The sequence below is a fragment of the Crinia signifera genome, chromosome 2 (genome assembly GCF_055691185.1).
Source record: "Crinia signifera chromosome 2, ASM5569118v1, whole genome shotgun sequence".
In the NCBI taxonomy this organism is placed as follows: Eukaryota; Metazoa; Chordata; class Amphibia; order Anura; family Myobatrachidae; genus Crinia; species Crinia signifera.
In genome coordinates this window covers 191,407,120-191,424,326 of record NC_139218.1, presented here as the reverse complement: position 1 = coordinate 191,424,326, position 17,207 = coordinate 191,407,120, and the positions used below count along the sequence as shown (strand labels likewise).

The window sequence follows — 17,207 nt, the reverse complement described above, 5'->3', positions numbered from 1 at the left end:
CTATAGGTGCCCACACACTAGAAAGATCTGCGATTTTAAGATGAGTGCATAAATTAGCCTTGAAATCTTTTGTCGGTCCTGAACAAAAGATTTCAGGCAAGTGCACACCTTCATGTGCGTTCCTATGGATATTTTGCCAAATCTTCTGATCTTTCATGCAGCATGTAAGATCAGAAGATTTAGCAAAAGATCCATGGGAACGAGATTGACTGGTTTGTGGATGATTTGCGGGGGGGGGGGGGGGGGGGGAGAAACAAAAAACCTCAGATCGGACGGAAATCGGCCGATCGGCAAAAAAATCATTCTAGTGTGTGGGCACCTTAAAGATCCATGTTGATAAACATCATCAAAGTCATTAGCAATTAACTTAAGTCCTCCACCCACTAGTCAGATTTGGCCTGTTTTCTTCCGATTCAGATGGATCTGGCTCACCAAAGATCCATCTGGCCTGAAGCCGTCAGGGGTCCATCATAGATCTGTTCAGATGTATCTGAAGTGAATAGAGTGAAAATTTAGCCCAGGTCAGAGCCGATTCCTGGGAGAGTTCAATGGAAATCTGAACAGATTTGTAGTTTCAAATATGTCTGCGTAGTTAATGGGGATCTTAAGTTTAGCTCTAGCAAGAGACACTCCTGGTAACAGACATTTCTAGAGATCAGTACACAGAAGAGTTTAGCCCTTTAAGTTGGCTAAACATATAACTAATCAGGAGCCCCACAAAGCTGCCAAACAAGTGTTCCCCGATTATCCCCTAAATAGTAAGCCGACTGCGAGCATGTCACCAGTAGCAGCACTTTCTCTGTCAGTCACTGCAGAAGGAACAGTTGTGGTCGGCCAGCAGATGGTTAGGTCTATTTCCTAGTGGGAGAAAGAACTGACCTCGCTTACTTGTTTCACCCAGTTCAGAAGTGCATGGAGACAGCAGTAATCCTCACAAAATTAGTTACCAGCAGTAAAATGGTTGCCTCCTCTGTGATAAACCACTTGTGTGAAGTAGTGACAGAGCCTTTTGGCCAGATACAGAAACATGCAAACCGTAAAATACATCACCAGCCATTGCAACCCCATTGTTCATGATCTGCATGATGTAGTATATCCATAAAGCTGTTGGTTGGAGAGCTACACATTTGCTGGACTCTTTCTGCAACTATAGTCACAGAGGGCCTTATTCTGATCGGTGCGGCCGGATCCGAATATGCGGCCAGGACCGTGCGTGCGAAACCCTGCCTTTCATACGGATCGCCAACTCCGTCCGTACGCGGTAAGAAGCTGGCCGAACGGACCGCACGTGTATTTTTCATGGAATACGCCTCCTCCATCTCAGGGAACCTCCCCCATCATTCGATGGTCGCAGACCATCGAATGCAGGACCGAGTGGTCCACCAGCTCCCGCAACCTCAGACCACACGGACATTTTTCCGTGCAAAAGCAGGGATCTGGGCGGGCAGCTGACATCCGGCGATGTCATATGTCCGCCCCCTACACGTGCGTCACGACTGCATTACCATACGTACGCCCAGCGTTTGCATGGGAACGGCCATGAAACGCGGGGCGTATGCATATGGTAATGAGCCCAAATAGACCTTCACGCCCCTCTCCACCCCCTATTCAGAGTGTTCACATTTCATGCGGGATTTGGCCGTACGCCCCGCTCGCACATGCGCAGAGACGCCTCTGCACATGCGCAGAGACAAAACATCGGCGGACCAACCGCACGCGGACATTACCGCACCAACCAGAATAAGGGCCAGTGTCCCTAATCCGCAGCACGACTGACATGCTATGGCTGTTTTGGGGGGTGGGGGTGGTGGTGACCAGCAATACAGAAACTGGGGGTGTATCGGTCCCCGTTTTTTGAGAGGGGCAATGCCAGTGTCTGTGTCTATAGATTTACTGGTCTCTGCTACCCTAGGCAAAACTTCTGCTCCCCACAACCCCACACTGCCACCAATAGCCACTTTCCAGCCCTTCTGCTTATGTTGACAATACACTTGTGTTGACCTTCTGGCAGTGTGAACTCCATGTAGATGTCGACCATTAGTGCATACCGGAAGGCCTTGCTTGTTGCTACCTGCACCCCTAATCCCTGAATTATACGAATTATATTAGCATGCAATGGAGAAGAAAAAAACGGAAATGTCACTGATTATAAGGTGAACAGTGTTCTATGATTCTCAAACGCAGACCTGGTTAACTCCCTCACCTCTGTAATAAACAGAATGTGAATTTAAATAAAGAAAAGCTATTTTCTATTGGGGCATTATCACCACCTTCCCTTTCCATGTACCGCACAGACATTGCCCCAGTTCCCACAATAGGGGGGATTTTACAGGGCTGCAGACTGTGGGATTAGCAGAGCCCCTATTGTTTCCCGAAGCGTCTGGTCCCTCTAGCTGAAGAGTCAGCGGGATCACTGGTAGCAGACAATATTAACCTCTTCTCCTCTAACTGCTTTCACTGGCAGGTCTTTGTGTTCCCCCTGCAAACATTACAATGAAGTTGGATATCCAGGTGTCATGTTGGTTGTTAGTATTTAAGAGTTCATAAAATCAAACCACCAACTATTAAAAACCCCAAATCATATGCATATTATGGCAAAGCTTGTCCAGTTATTTTATTCTGTCTCTACCACTACAGACTGACCGGTTCTCCCTTAATTATTCTGTACTCTGTCTGCTGGTCTGGCATTACACATTAAGATTCTCCATTTCCTATTAACCCTCACTTCGCATCCTGTTAACTGCAAAAAATCCTGCTACAGTAACCTTTGTTATAGGAGCAACCTGCAGCTATTAAATGCACTCCAGTCCCTCTCCATTCACAATGCATCTTATTATCTAGAATTCAGAAACTACTTTTTCCTGTACTACTAAATGTCTACCCTGGCCCCGAGCCTAATGTAACTGTATCAGTTCCGGGCCTGGACATCTTGTTCTGTATATTTACCATCCTACACTTCCTTCTTTCCACACTGTAGCCTCCTGTTGTATCCTTTGTCAGCCTGGAAGCACCATGTGCCTGTTAAAACAAGTTGTTGGATGCAGAGACTTGTTAATAATAGGATCATGACAATAAGTGCTCTGCGTGTGTAGGACGAGAGGAATTCGATGTAATCGCCTGACAATGAAAGTCTAAGCCTTCTACAAGAGTTGGTTTTAGGAATTTTAGGCAAAACTGAATGGATATATTCATACCAAAACATGCCAAACAGGTAAGTAGTGTATACTGTACTACAGGCCCACACCATGCCGTATTGTGCACAAACAACATTTTCCTGGATATATATATTGTGATCTGACGACTTCAAATAACTATAAAGCAGCCTTCCAGAGGCAACTGCTGATCAAGGGATGTGAATACTGTCATTTCTATTTAATCCACGTATTGCTGCTTATTATCCCATGTTACACAGTGGTAGAATACAGACAATTTGCCGGAATGTGATTTAGGGATTTTTACAAGTTGTAATTAACACCGTGTGATTCCATGCAGGTCACTGCCCAAATATCTCATTGAAAATGCATCATTAATCCTTACGACGACCATAAGAAAACCGCACTGGCTGCTCCTATTGGAAAGTATGTTGTATTTTCAGTGCAGCACATTCCAGTGGCAATGGGCCGTTTCTATTCTTTTGTTTCTGTTACAGTGATTTCATGGATTAGGAATCAGTAAGGCCACCTGCATTGCCAGTGCTGTTTTCCTGCAGCAACTTGCATAGATAGAACGGCCATAGATGTCAGATAGAATCCACCAAGAAGCTTTAAATTTACAACCTATTACACACATCGGTCATTAGGTCACAGACCTTCTTGTCTAGTCATAATGAGCACACTGATGAGAGGGGATCAGGCAGTCAGAAAGACATTTCCAAAGTCACACTGAACAGAAAGAAGACTTTGATCCCTTTAGGATGCGAGGTCAATCATGAGAATACAATGTTTTCTTACTGTGGTGTGTTCCAGAGTCACTTTTGCTGTCACCGCCTGAACAAACATATATAACAAAGGGTTGTGCAAAACTGTAATGATTTCATTTTACCAGAACCCCTCTTATTCTAATACAAAAGTAATGAGTTTTTGAAACAACATCTCCATACTCACAATAACTCATAATATATATATGCGCTTTCCCATAACGCGGTCATAAAATCTCTATCATCTACTAAAACCCATTTATCTCGTCCTAAAACTTAATCTCCCGCCTCCCTCTCCATATGACATCTATAACTTCTGCATCAATAAATTTCATATAACTACAACTTTATTTTTATTTTTTGTACACATGACATGCACACCAGTACTGCTAGATGAATATACTCTGCTTACTGGGGCAACAGGTAGACTTCAACCATCTGATCAGCTCCATATCCGCACAAGATGTAACATACAGCAGACATTGCTAGTGGACAAAGGATCACAGTTGCAAGCAGTAACACTCCCCCAAACGGTCATGGCATGCCTGTGCTTTTGCCACCACTCCCCCAATACTCTCTGCGATCACCAATGCAAGGCCATCGCATATATATAACTCAATATCTAACTCTTCCTTTCCTTCTGTATAACTTCTTCTCTAAACACACCCTGGAGAAAAATTTTCAAACATTTAATAGAGGTAAAGAGGGATATTCAATGTTGTCCGGATTTTTTGGCTGGATGAAAAATCTGGACATACCTACAGTATTCAATGCAGCAGTTTTGTGTAAAGTCAAATCTACATTCATGGAAAATAGTCGAAAATGGGCGCATTCAAAACACATGGCTCAGCAATTAATTAATCGATCCACGTGTTTTTTTTCCAACAGTCAAAAAATCAAATGTAAATTCGACCCAAAATTATTAAAAAGTACTGATTTTCCCAGTGTGATAAAAATTGGTACGGATTGAATACCCCCCACATTGGAGTAAGGGAAAGAAAGTACCAACCAGTCAGATCCTGTTATTTTTCAAACTGCCTGTAACATGATAGAAGCTGATTGGTGAGAACATTCTCTCCAAGCTCTGACAAACCTCCCCCAATTATCTCTCTATGTAACGGCTTCTATCTTCCCAGCATCTACTACTTTTAAGACTAATCCTGTCTCTCACAATGGGGTCTATTCATTAACCAATGAATAAGTTGTCTATGGCAACCAATCGGCATAGATATAACATTAATCAAGTACATTCTATAAAATGATACATAGAGTCTGATTGGCTATCATGGGCAACTTCTCCTCTAGCTCACTTATCCACCCGATTTACTGCTTCATGAATAAACCCCTATATAGTATGTTTCAAATACAGTCTCTTGGTATTTCTTCAACTATCTGTATAAATGCTTCCACAGCTTCACCTCCATTTCCATAGATCTGCTTCTGCAGTTCCTCCCTCTTCTCCATAGGACTGCTTCTACAAAGCCTCCTCCTTCTCGTTAGAACTGGTTCCACAGGTCATCCACCTTTTCTTAGAACTGCTTTCACAGCTCCTCCCTCTCCATAGGACTGCTTCCGCAGCTTCTCCTCCCTCTCCATAACTGCTTCCACAGCTCCTCCTCCTTGTCCATATAACTGCTTCCACAGGTCATCCACCTTTTTTTTAGAACTGCTTCCACAGCTCCTCCTCCCTGTCCATATAACTGCTCCCACAGCTCCTCATCCCTCTCTATAGGACTGCTTCCACAGCTCCTCCTCCCTCTAGGACTGATTCCACTGCTCCTCCTCCCTCTACATAGGACTGATTCCGCAGCTTCTCCTCCCCCTCCATAGGACTGCTCCCACAGCTCCTCCTCCCTGTCTATAGGACCGCTTCCACAGCTCCTCCTAACCCTAGGACTGCTTCCACAGCTCCTCCTCCCTCTCCATAGGACTGCATCCACAGCTCCTCCTCTCAGGCTATAATACTGCTTTCACCGCTCCTTCTCCCTCTCCTTATAATTGCTTGGAATAATACATTATTTCTGGATGTAACTGCTCTGTACATTTTCTACTTTTAATTTTGCATGTGTCTCTATATATTCAGATACCATGAAAATCTCCTTTATCTGTCTCTACAGATCTTTGAGGCAGACTGTATCCATGTGTCAGCAAAAACAAGCTCAATAAATTAGTAATAGCTTAGCAGATAATTACTGAATTAAACTCATAATAAAAACTTACAGAAAAGCCTTAACAGTTTCTGTATATTCATTAACTCAAATTTAACAGGTCGTCTGAATCAGATTTCAAGTATACAAACACATACCCCTCCCCTATCCACTTATAAAAACATCAAAGGGAGGTATGTTAAACCGTAAATAGAAAGGAGGAAAGGGATTATGGAAATAAAGGTGTGGAGGAGGGGAAGGTGTTTGGGAAAAGAAGAGAAATGTGAGGAAGGGTGTTGGGAATTTACTGGACTAGAAGCTGCAGAATATTTGGTAACATATAAATTGTTTGTGGGCTGGAAAAGGACACAGAAAGCTATAGGAGGTGCAGTACTTGTGGTCAAAGATGACTTGTACTAAAAGGAGAAAGGGTCTGAGGCATGACAGGAGGGGACATAGTGCAATAAAAGATATCTGAAAGGATAAGGTAAAGCAGTGGATGCTTTTAGGTAGGTTAAATAGATGGGTTCCATAGTACTATACTGAAATGAAAGAATAAAGGTATTACAAAATATGAGAAGTAAGAACGCAGGGAACTAAATGAGGGTAGAACGCTAATTAAAAAGGAGGATACCTCAAATAAATCAGAGGTGAATATGAAAGTGAAGGGAATAGATGCGCACCACAAGATTAGTGTGTGAGAAACTGCAGATAAGCAGAGCATCCATTGGAGGCTATAAATGAGAAGAGTGGTATAATAAATATCATGTAAAAGAGGGGAATGAGGGATAATGCAATGTACTTTACCAAAAATGCAACCAGAAATACCCAAAAGCCTATATGAAGTAGTTTTATAGGTAATTATTAAGATGTGCATTACCTTTTAATATAGAATGCTGAATTATTATTTTTAAGGGTTGGCAACTAAGGGACACTCAAATACCTGCAAGTGATAAAAGTGCAAAGGCTGAGGCCAGAAGTACGCAGAACAGGGGACCTGGGGTGTAGAAATACTGTAAATTGGTCTGGGGACAGAAAGTGACAGATGAATGGAAGTAAAAGGAGGGGGCACAGAACAATGGGGGTGTTAGTGAGGGATAAGGAAGGAAGAAAAAGATGGGGGTGTGAGTGTTAAAGGAAAAAAGGGAGGGTTGTGTAAAGGACTGGGATTAGGAGATACATTTGGGATAAGGGGAATTGTATGATGGAGTCAAAACAAATGGGCTTGTGGAATAAGAAGCTGGAAATTGTGCATATATACTGCAATAGTGTGTAAGGGACTCTGTACAGGAGAAAAGCAGGTAAAGAATACATGAAAGGAGAAGTGGGGTCTGTACTTGCTTAATAAAGAGTCACCTAAGAAGAGATGATGACTTGATCAGACAGAACATTATACAAGGGCAGAAGTTAAAGCGAAACTAGTTTTGAGTAAAATAAAAGGGACAGAGACGGGGACAGAACACAGAGGTCCAAGTGGCAAACAAGTGATCCGGGGGGGACAGGGGGAGGTTAGAGGAGGAGTAGAGCAAGAGTAAGTGATAGGGGAAGGAGGGAGGGTGAGAGCAAGTAGAGGGGGGAGGAACAAAAGCAACCAGTGACTGACCTGTGGGAGTCTCAGTCTCCAGGGGGAAGCACAGGGGGGCGATCAGGAGCAGCAGTGCCAGCTGGGGGTACATGTTGCTCTTCTCCACTCCTTAGCAAACAGGTCTTTTCCCCCCTATAGCCCAACCTGTAGGCTTCCCCCTTTATCACAACATACTCCTCTCCCCCCTCTCATTCCTGCCTGCTCCAGCACGGGAAAGTTGCAGAGTGGAGCAGAGTGTCAGACCAGCTCCGTGTATCAGGGCTGACGTCATACAAGTAGAAGCTACAGCACTGCCGCCTGCTGGCCGTAGAAGGGACACGGAGCAATAGTGACATCTGCTGGCTGGACATGGCAAATAGATCCAGATCTGAGCCATCGCTTTTCTTCTAAATCTAGCAACCTGCAGCGTTACTCCAACTCAATCTGTTGTGCAACTACAAGTCTCATGATTCCTACATCCTACTTCTATAGCAAACTGTGCTTTACTCTGGACAACAAAATGCTGAGTTTTTGTGTTACATTCTTACTCCTGGGAATCACGGTGCCTGTTAAATGAATATACAATACATCAATTAATACCCATACCCTAATAGTCAGACGTACCATGGCATGTTTTACAGATGCAGCATGACACCTTGGCTGGCTTTGTTCTAATCTTTCCCCCAGTCTGTGAACTTTACTTCTTTGCAAATCCTACTCTTGCAGTGACTTATATGACCCAGTAAATGTGTAGCATCATATTCACCATATACAACAGCAGTATAGTCCTGTCTATTCTGCAGATCACCCTATTTAATGTTTGTACCACCAAAATTGGCACTTCCTTCATTTGGAGATGACTGTAGTATGTGAGCTGAGGTCTCTGCTCACATACTACAGCCTATAGAGAAATAGGCATTGGTACACACTGATAATGCTGATGCATATTGATCAGTTATTGCTTAGAAATCACTACTGGCCACAGCCTGGTTTTGGCCTGAATCAGAGTTGATCACTGATGTGCAATTTTGCAATCTGTTCGATTATCCAACAACTGCACATGCTTATGGATATTAGTGTGCATGAACGAGGCCAAATAGCAAAAAAAATAGCATTGATCTAATCGCAATCCCCTCATAATTTGACTGACAGGAAGTCACCGTTTGGGGTGGTAACCTGGAGGTTTCTGGGAATGTCAGTAAAATTGCAGAAGTGCCCAGCATTTTAAGGGAGGGTATGTGATATCAGCTCTGGCCTCGATCAGACTGTCTCTGTCGCACAGTTGTGGTCAGAGTTTCTTACATTTGCACACAGACTGGGAAAATAATTTGAGAATTGCATATAGACTCGCAATGAATAGTGATCATTTGCAATTTACTCCCACACTAGCACGGAGCGGGTTTTCTTTTTGTCTGGGCAGTGACTAACCAGTCATAGGGGGTGATTCAGCAGCGGTCATTCACTGCTTATTGAGTAGCTTAACGCTGGGCCCCAGCCTGAGTGAACGCCCGCCCTTTTGTACCGCCGAATCCCCTTGGTAACATGTGAGGCATACCTCCCAACATGACCCTCTCCAGTAGGGACACATTGCTCTGCTCCTGCACTTCCCTCTTAATGTATGTTTGCCATCACATGTGTTGAACAGGTTAATTGATAAGAAAGGTGCTTCAACACAGGTGCTGGCAATCATACATTAAGAGGGAAGTGCAGGAGCAGAGCAATGTGTCACCCTGGAGAGGGTCATGTTGGGAGGTATGTGTGAGGGGATGTACGCAAACAAATCCCTTCATATATGACCAAAGGGGAGAGAAAACATTCGATGGTCGCCGACCATTGAATGATTTCTTTCCCCACCAGTAATAAATGCCAGGCTAAACTAACTTTTATTGCTGTCGGAGTCCGCCAAAAAGGGGGCGGGTGCTGACGTCATGTCACATCAGCCACCCACCCCCAGCAGGCATTGGCCCACCTGCATTCCCTCGCAGCAAACGGGCCAGCGAGTATGTAACTCACCAAAGCCCTTCGGTTCCGGGGTTTGTACATGCGCAGAAATTTGCATGAACAAACCCCGACCATCAGAGCTGGAGCCATCGATACGAGCGATCCTGAATCGGCCCCATAGTCATCTGCAACTTTGCAGATGGGTTATCAACTCTGAACCAGGTCCTTTATCTTCTATGGAAAATAATTTCTCACAAGTGAGATCCTGCAAGTGCCATTATAGTGATGCCACATAAACATTAGCAGACAATGGGATGTTATTCCATAATGGTTCAGGGAATTGCACAGCTAATGTATCAACCATTAACATTTGAAGAAGTCTCTGCAATATAGCAACAGGGAAAGGAAAGAATGTCGTTGTGTGGTGCACAAAGAGATTGATACGAAGTATGGGACACAAACATTACAGAACATGAAACATAGAGTGACTTAAAAAGGATAATATATCTGTGACTGCTATACTTTATCCCCTTGACAGATTTGTATGTATGATGTCTGTCTCCGCGTATATGTAAATTCAATTAGTGTTTGGAGACTGTTTAAGCCGACTCAGCCCGAACACTCCAAGCTTAGACTAGCTATATGGAGTGTGCGCAGGGGATAAAGTATAGCAGTCACATCTACCAGGATATATTATCCTTATTAAGTCACTCTATGTTTCATGTTCTGTAATGTTTGTGTCCCATACTTCGCTACAATTTTAGAAATTTGTAATAAAAGTTAGATTTTAGATTAATCAATCTCTTTGTGCACCACACAGCGACATTCTTTCCTTTCCCTGTTGCTATAATAAATTTGTGTCCAGTGGTAGCACACCCTCCACCTGTTTGAAGTACATGTTAAAAGAAATCAATATATGAGGGTAAACCCCAAATAATCATTGCTACACTTAAAACTTGTGCGACTGTTCTGACCCTTTTCCCCAAAATTACCCCCAAAACCTGTCTCTGCAATATAGTTTAATGATGTGTAATACTATACACACAGGACCTAGGGCCTAATTCAGCATGGATCACAAAGCAAGATCTTTCTCTAAAGGATAAAACCATGTGCAATGCAGGGGGGCAGATGCAACATGTGCAGTGAGCATTGGATTTGGGTGAGTTATTTTGTTTCTGTGCAGGGTAAATGCTGGCTGCTTAATTTTTACACTGCAATTTAGATTTGTTTGAACACACCCCACCCAAAACTAAGTCAGGGTTGCCGACCCTCCCGCATTTAGCGGGAGTATCCCGCTTTTTGATCCTATGTCCCGGTCTCCCGGTAATATGTTGGATCCTCCCGCTTTTTAGCATGCTTGGGGGGGAAATAGTGACTGCGCATGCGCAAGTCACGTAGTGCAGGGGCTAACTGCGACCTCGCCGCTGTCTTATTAAATGCCGGCCGGGGTTCTGTTGGACCAGACAGTCATAGCCCCGGCAGCGGCATCAGCAGCGCAGCACGAGTGGGAGCAGCAGTGGCCGGCCGGGGTTCTGTTGCACAGGACACGGTCATACCCGCGGCAGCAGCAGCGCAGCATGGGGTGTGAGCGAGAGCAGCACAGGGCAGTGCTGCAGATCAGATGGTAAGCTAGCGGCTGGCTGGCTGCTTCCCTCCTGCTTCTCTCATTCTTCTCACCGCTGATTTCTCTATTACGGTTCCTCATGCTGTCCCCCCCCCACCTTCACTCCACAATGTAGTGCTAATGGTACACTCTGAAATGTAATTTGAATAGCTCCGCCCATGGCCCCGCCCAATTTACACGCCATAAATGGGGCGGTGCCATGGGCGGAGCTATCCAAATTACATTTCAGAGCTTCCACGCCCCCTATTTAGTGTAAAAAGCTGCTCTCTCCCGCAAATGGCTGCTGAGAAGTCGGCAAGTATGAACTAAGTATCTCTGAACATATTACAATTGCCCCACCTGCAGTGCACATGGGCCCTTATTCTAATTGCAGCTTTGCAAGTCATCCAGAATAAGGCCCATGGTTTTGTCCATTAGAGAAAGAGCTTGCTTTGGGATCCATGCTGAATTAGGCCCCTCATTCAGTAAAGATCGCATATGATAAGCTCATCACAGCAGCTTAGCATATGCAATCCTTAAGCGGTGCAAATGCAGGAGTAAAAGCATACCACCCTCCGTCTGCATTTGCAAAATATGCAATCGCAGTTCAAGAGGAACATCCCTCTGTGACTGCAGCCTGAGTAAGTCTAACCAGGCTTGCGCCCCCATTTCCATAAACACCGACCATGCTGCCCCGACATGAATGCCTATGCCTGTCATTCAGGCAGAGGTGTTTGCAGTCTTGCTATGCGATCACAGGAGTCGACCCGTCCTGCACATGCACACAGGACAGGTCCTGTCCATGCTCAGTTCCCCATCATCCCCATCATCATATAAGCAATCGCAGCTTAATCGGGTCCACTGTCCACAAGGTAATTTAATGTGCAGAGCACTATATTCACCAGAATGGAATACAGGCATTAATAAATGTGTTCCATTTAGCAAAGAAAAACAATATATACTGTACATGTACATTCATTTTTCTAATATTTTCAGCTAAGCCTTCCCTCTATGTAGGCTCGAGTCAAGCAAGCTGACCAAATGCACATGCAATACGCACGCACATCAATGTATTTGAAAAAAAATCGAAATGCTATGTGAAATAAAGGCAGCCTCGGGGTCCCCCTGCTGTCTTGAATTGTATAAAACACAAAAGAGTGTCAGATGAGCGGAATGCAGGGAGGACAAGTAAAAGTTTAAATTGATGAGGAGCTGCATGGTTAACACCTTGCTGACCAGAGCAATTGTGTATCTCAGTAGATAAAATGTTCACATTCATTTGATGTGTCCAAATCATCCAGAGTAATGGTTCGGGTTTTATTTAGACCAATCAAGCAAATTGTATATTGTGGTTTTTGGGACAGAGCAGGCATTTTTTGATGGGCTTTTAATTCAATAAATCGAATTTATTGTAATATGTGTGACGGCTACAGATAGAGAGGAATAAAGCATGCAGATTAAACACTCGTAGAAAAGATGATTCTGTGTATGAAAGGGAATAATAACTTGGTGAACAAAGTGCTATTTTATGGTGTGTGAAGTTTTATTTGATATATATATATCCAGGTATCCTATTATATAGGCGATCTAAAACGTAACTGTAGAGATTGCCCCAATACTTTACCACTAAGGGAGGGGCCAAATTGAGCCAAGTTTTATGTGGGCTACACACCAGGACGATATGGCCCAAAACTAGTCAATTTAGATACAATCTCAACCGATTTTATGTAAATCGGCCATGTTTTGGGCCATTTCAGTGTTCTTTTGATGCGATCCCGATCCGATGCTTCAGGTAGGATCTCAGAACCGACCATTGTAGTGGGTGGGGGTCGTGATCGGATCGCGATCACATCAGCCGCATTTTGGCGGCGCCGTCAGCTTGTGAGAGGGTCGTACATTCCTGTGACGACCCGCTCACGAGCACCATCGTTCTGGTGTCTACCGGGCATTAGTCTTTTGACTAAATGGGAGCGTGTAAATAGGCCTGGTGCCTTTTCTTTGTCATGCAAAAAGACTTTTACACTATCCACCCTACTTGTACTATTCTTCATTGATTCCCAGAAGCTGATACCCCTGAAGAAGCCTCTTGGGCGAAACAGCACATTTTTATAACTTTACAGTGAAGAACTGTCTATTAAGAAAGAAAAGAGAAAAAAAGACTTTTTAATAAAGAAAATACTATTTAAACAAGGATTTTGTGTATTACAATATGGATCTATATTGATTTTTGCGCCACTCCACATTTGTGTATATATATGGCGAATTTTTTGCTTAAAATGTGGGTGATCTATAAATTTCCCTACCGACATGTGACTACATGTCGTGCAGCCGGTGCATTTAAAGCACCCATTGCCGCGCTTCAGGAACCCACCGGTGCCTCCTTTGGTCCCAGGCTTACCCAGAGATGTAACATCCGTTTTTACTACCCAATCTCGTAGATTGCGGCTCCTAGTATAGCTGGGCATCAACTTATGATCTTTGAACATCCTGAGATCGGGATCGGATGTGATAATGGGCCATAATGACTTAGCCTGCTTGTTGAGGGCCCTGCTTTGTGTGTGGAATTGCTGGACCCAAGGCACTATTAGTGTCTTACCTTTTTTGACACGCTCTTCTAATAATTTACTGCGTGATGCCTTACTAGCCCTGTGTCTGGCTTGCATGAGGACCTGTTTGGGATATCCCCTTTCCCTGAATTTGTTGGTCATCTCGTCTAGCTGCCGTTCTGCCGTTACTACAGTAGGTTACTATTGCACCGCATCACCCTCACATACTGTGAATAGGGCAATGAGTTTACTGTTGACAGGGGATGGAAACTCCGATAATGCAACAACGTATTTCGATCAGTTTCCTTTGTGTGCATAGATGTAACAATGTTTTTGTTCTCAATGGCTATATTAATATCCAAAAAGCTGATATGCTGTTTACTGTGGGCTACTGTTAAATTGATTGGATGGTCTGACTTGTTTTGTCTTTCAATGAGCTCCATGAACTGCTCTATGTCACCTGTCCAAAGAAACAATAAATCATCTATATAACGATAATATAAATGAACAAACGGGGTAAATAACTGATTTTCAAAGAACAGCTGTTTCTCAACAGCCCACATGTATGCGTTCGCCAGCGACGGAGCAGCTGGCGAACCCATTGCACATCCAACTCTTTTTTTATAGTACCTCCCATCATAATAGAAATAATTGTGCTGAAGTGTAAACCATAACAGGGCCAGAAAAAAAGAGAAATTGAGAAAGAAAAGAGAAAAAAAGACTTTTTAATAAAGAAAATACTATTTAAACAAGGATTTTGTGTATTACAATATGGATCTATATTGATTGTTGCGCCACTCCACATTTGTGTATATACATATATATATATATATATATATATATGTATATATATATATGCGTCCAGTAGTTCGGCACTGCTGCTGAGAGAGGGACATTCCGTGGTGCCTTCCCAGTAATCAATAGTATCCTGCGTCCCCTATATGCTAACCAGCGGCTGTCAAATAAGGGTAGGCGGCACTCCAACGGTTAAAGGTGATAAACGATGTTTATTTCAATATTCCATAAGCCGACGTTTCGAGGCGCTAAGCCTCTTTTTCAGGACGTGTGATATACAGGTAAAGTGCAGCACTTTACCTGTATATCACACGCCCTGAAAAAGAGGCTTAGCGCCTCGAAACGTCGGCTTATGGAATATTGAAATAAACATCGTTTATCACCTTTAACCGTTGGAGTGCCGCCTACCCTTATTTGACAGCCGCTGGTTAGCATATAGGGGACGCAGGATACTATATATATATATATATATATATATATATATATACACACACACAACAAGGATATAGAGTGCGCCTTCTCATGTGTCACCACTACCACCTTTGATTTAGATGGCAATTAATAACATTCATATGGAGTCAAGGTTTCAGTCATCACAATAACAATAGGGGTTATTGTGATGACTGAAACCTTGACTCCATATGAATTATTGAATGAAACAATGCTGTAACTTCACTTATCTTGCTGATTTTTTAATAAATTATAAAATTGTCTTGTGACACTTAGCAAGTTATTAATTGCCATCTAAATCAAAGGTGGTGGTGGTGACACATGAGAAGGCGCACTCTATATCCTTGTTGTGTATGCTGTTCCTCCTCCCCCACTAACAGGGGGGACTTATAGAGTTGCTGCCTAAAAACACTTATCCTAGCGCAGTGAAAGGGTTATTTTTCTATATATATATATAGATATATATATAGATATATATATCTACAGTAGGAGCAAGTTTCATCTTTGCTCCTTTGGCCATGGCTAGCCATGGCTAGCCATGGCTATTCTATTGTTCTCAGCTGCAATACAATACGTATTGCAGCTGAGAACAATAGAATAGCCATGGCTAGCCATGGCTAGACATGGGCAAAGGAGCAAAGATGAAACTTGCTCCTACTGTATATATATATATATAGATATATATATCTATATATATATACACAAAACAAACAAAATCTTTAAAATTGCACTGGTTTAGAATGGAGGTCGCTAATAACACTCGGTCCCCTACTAGTGGGACCCTAAATTCTTTATACAGCAACATCAGTATTGGGTGCTATATAACACTATTGTTGCTGTGTAAATATATATATATTATTGATTGATTGTATTGTGGCAATCCAGAGTCGAAGTGGATGCAGAATGACCTGACATAATGTTCTACAAGCATCAGCATGCCCAGACAGCCATGGCTGGTGCCACTTGTAATTATAAACATTCCAATATACCTAAGCAGTTTATAGCTGCCATAAACTGTGGTGCCACACTTTCTTAAATCATGTCACAAAGGGCCAGATGTAACAAGCTTCAAAAAGTGATAAAATGGAGAGTGATAAACAGCCAGCCAATCAGCTCCCCACTGCCATGTTAAAAGCTGGGTTTGAAAAAAAGGGATTTTTGTAAGAACTTACCGTTCGAATCCCTTTCTCTGATATGGTCCTGGTGACACAGCTCAACACTGGGATGTAGGAGGGTCCGAAGGAGCCAGGCACCTATCCTAAAGTTTGAGAGGGTAGGCTCCTCCCCTACTGCATCCCTGGACTCTTCAGTTCAATCTTTCAAAGCCACTGGAATACATCAACTCAGTACAAACGCCTGCACATATTATATGCACATTTTATAACAGAAACTGTTAACTTTTAACCATTTTAACATGAACATCATGAACTTCTGGCATACTTACTGAGCGTAAGGGAGGGATCGCTGTGTCACCAGGACCATATCAGAGAAAGGGATTCGAACGGTAAGTTCTTACAAAAATCCCTTTTTCTCTTTCAATGGTCCTGGTGACACAGCTCAACACTGGGACGTTCCAGAGCCGGTCCTTTGGGTGGGTACGCTCAGGTCTGCAGCTCTCAGCACTGCTCGCCCGAATGATGCGTCCTCTGACGCGAAGTCGTGGAATCTATAGAATTTGGCAAAGGTATGAACAGATGACCAAGTGGCAGCTCTGCAAACCTGCTCAGCTGTGGCCCCATGTCGAACTGCCCAAGAGGTGGCAACCGACCTGGTGGTATGCGCATTTATTCTGGCCGGTACAGGCCTACCCACTTTGGTGTATGCAAAGGCTATCACAGATCGCAACCACCTAGCAATAGTCTGCTTAGATGCAGGCCAACCAATCTTGTGTACGTCATACAGTACCAATAAAGTATCAGTCTTTCTGACACTCTTTACTCTGTCCACATAGATGCGTAAAGCACGCACAACATCCAAACTCTTCAACTTGTCCCTTTTCTTAGAACCCTCAGGGGGTTGAAACACAGGTAGAACTATCTCCTGATTTACATGGAAGGCAGAGACTACCTTTGGTAAAAACTGAGGCACTGTTCTCAGAACTGCCCTGTCGTCATGAAAAATTAGGAAGGGAGATCTGCATGACAAAGCTCCCAACTCTGACACCCTTTTAGCAGATGCCACTGCCAACAAGAACACTAGCTTCCATGTGAGAAACTTAAAGTCCGCCGACCTTAAAGGCTCAAAG

The 17,207-nt window shown here is 43.4% G+C and overlaps 1 protein-coding gene across 7 annotated transcripts in view; it reads right to left on the bottom strand.

Moving 5' to 3' along the window:
* The window catches only part of PTPRU (protein tyrosine phosphatase receptor type U), a 132,211-nt gene extending 124,311 nt beyond the window's left edge, over positions 1–7,900 (bottom strand). For 3 of the 7 annotated variants that reach the window (XM_083173464.1, XM_083173466.1, XM_083173469.1), the window contains exon 1: positions 7,667–7,900. In XM_083173464.1, coding sequence (XP_083029590.1) covers positions 7,667–7,739 — 73 coding nt within the window. In that variant the 5' untranslated portion in view covers positions 7,740–7,900. Of the gene's footprint in view, positions 1–5,334; positions 5,532–7,666 lie in introns of those variants that run through there. The other 4 variants (XM_083173465.1, XM_083173468.1, XM_083173470.1 and 1 more) reach the window with 2 other exon arrangements.
* Positions 7,901–17,207: the final 9,307 nt, after the last annotated feature.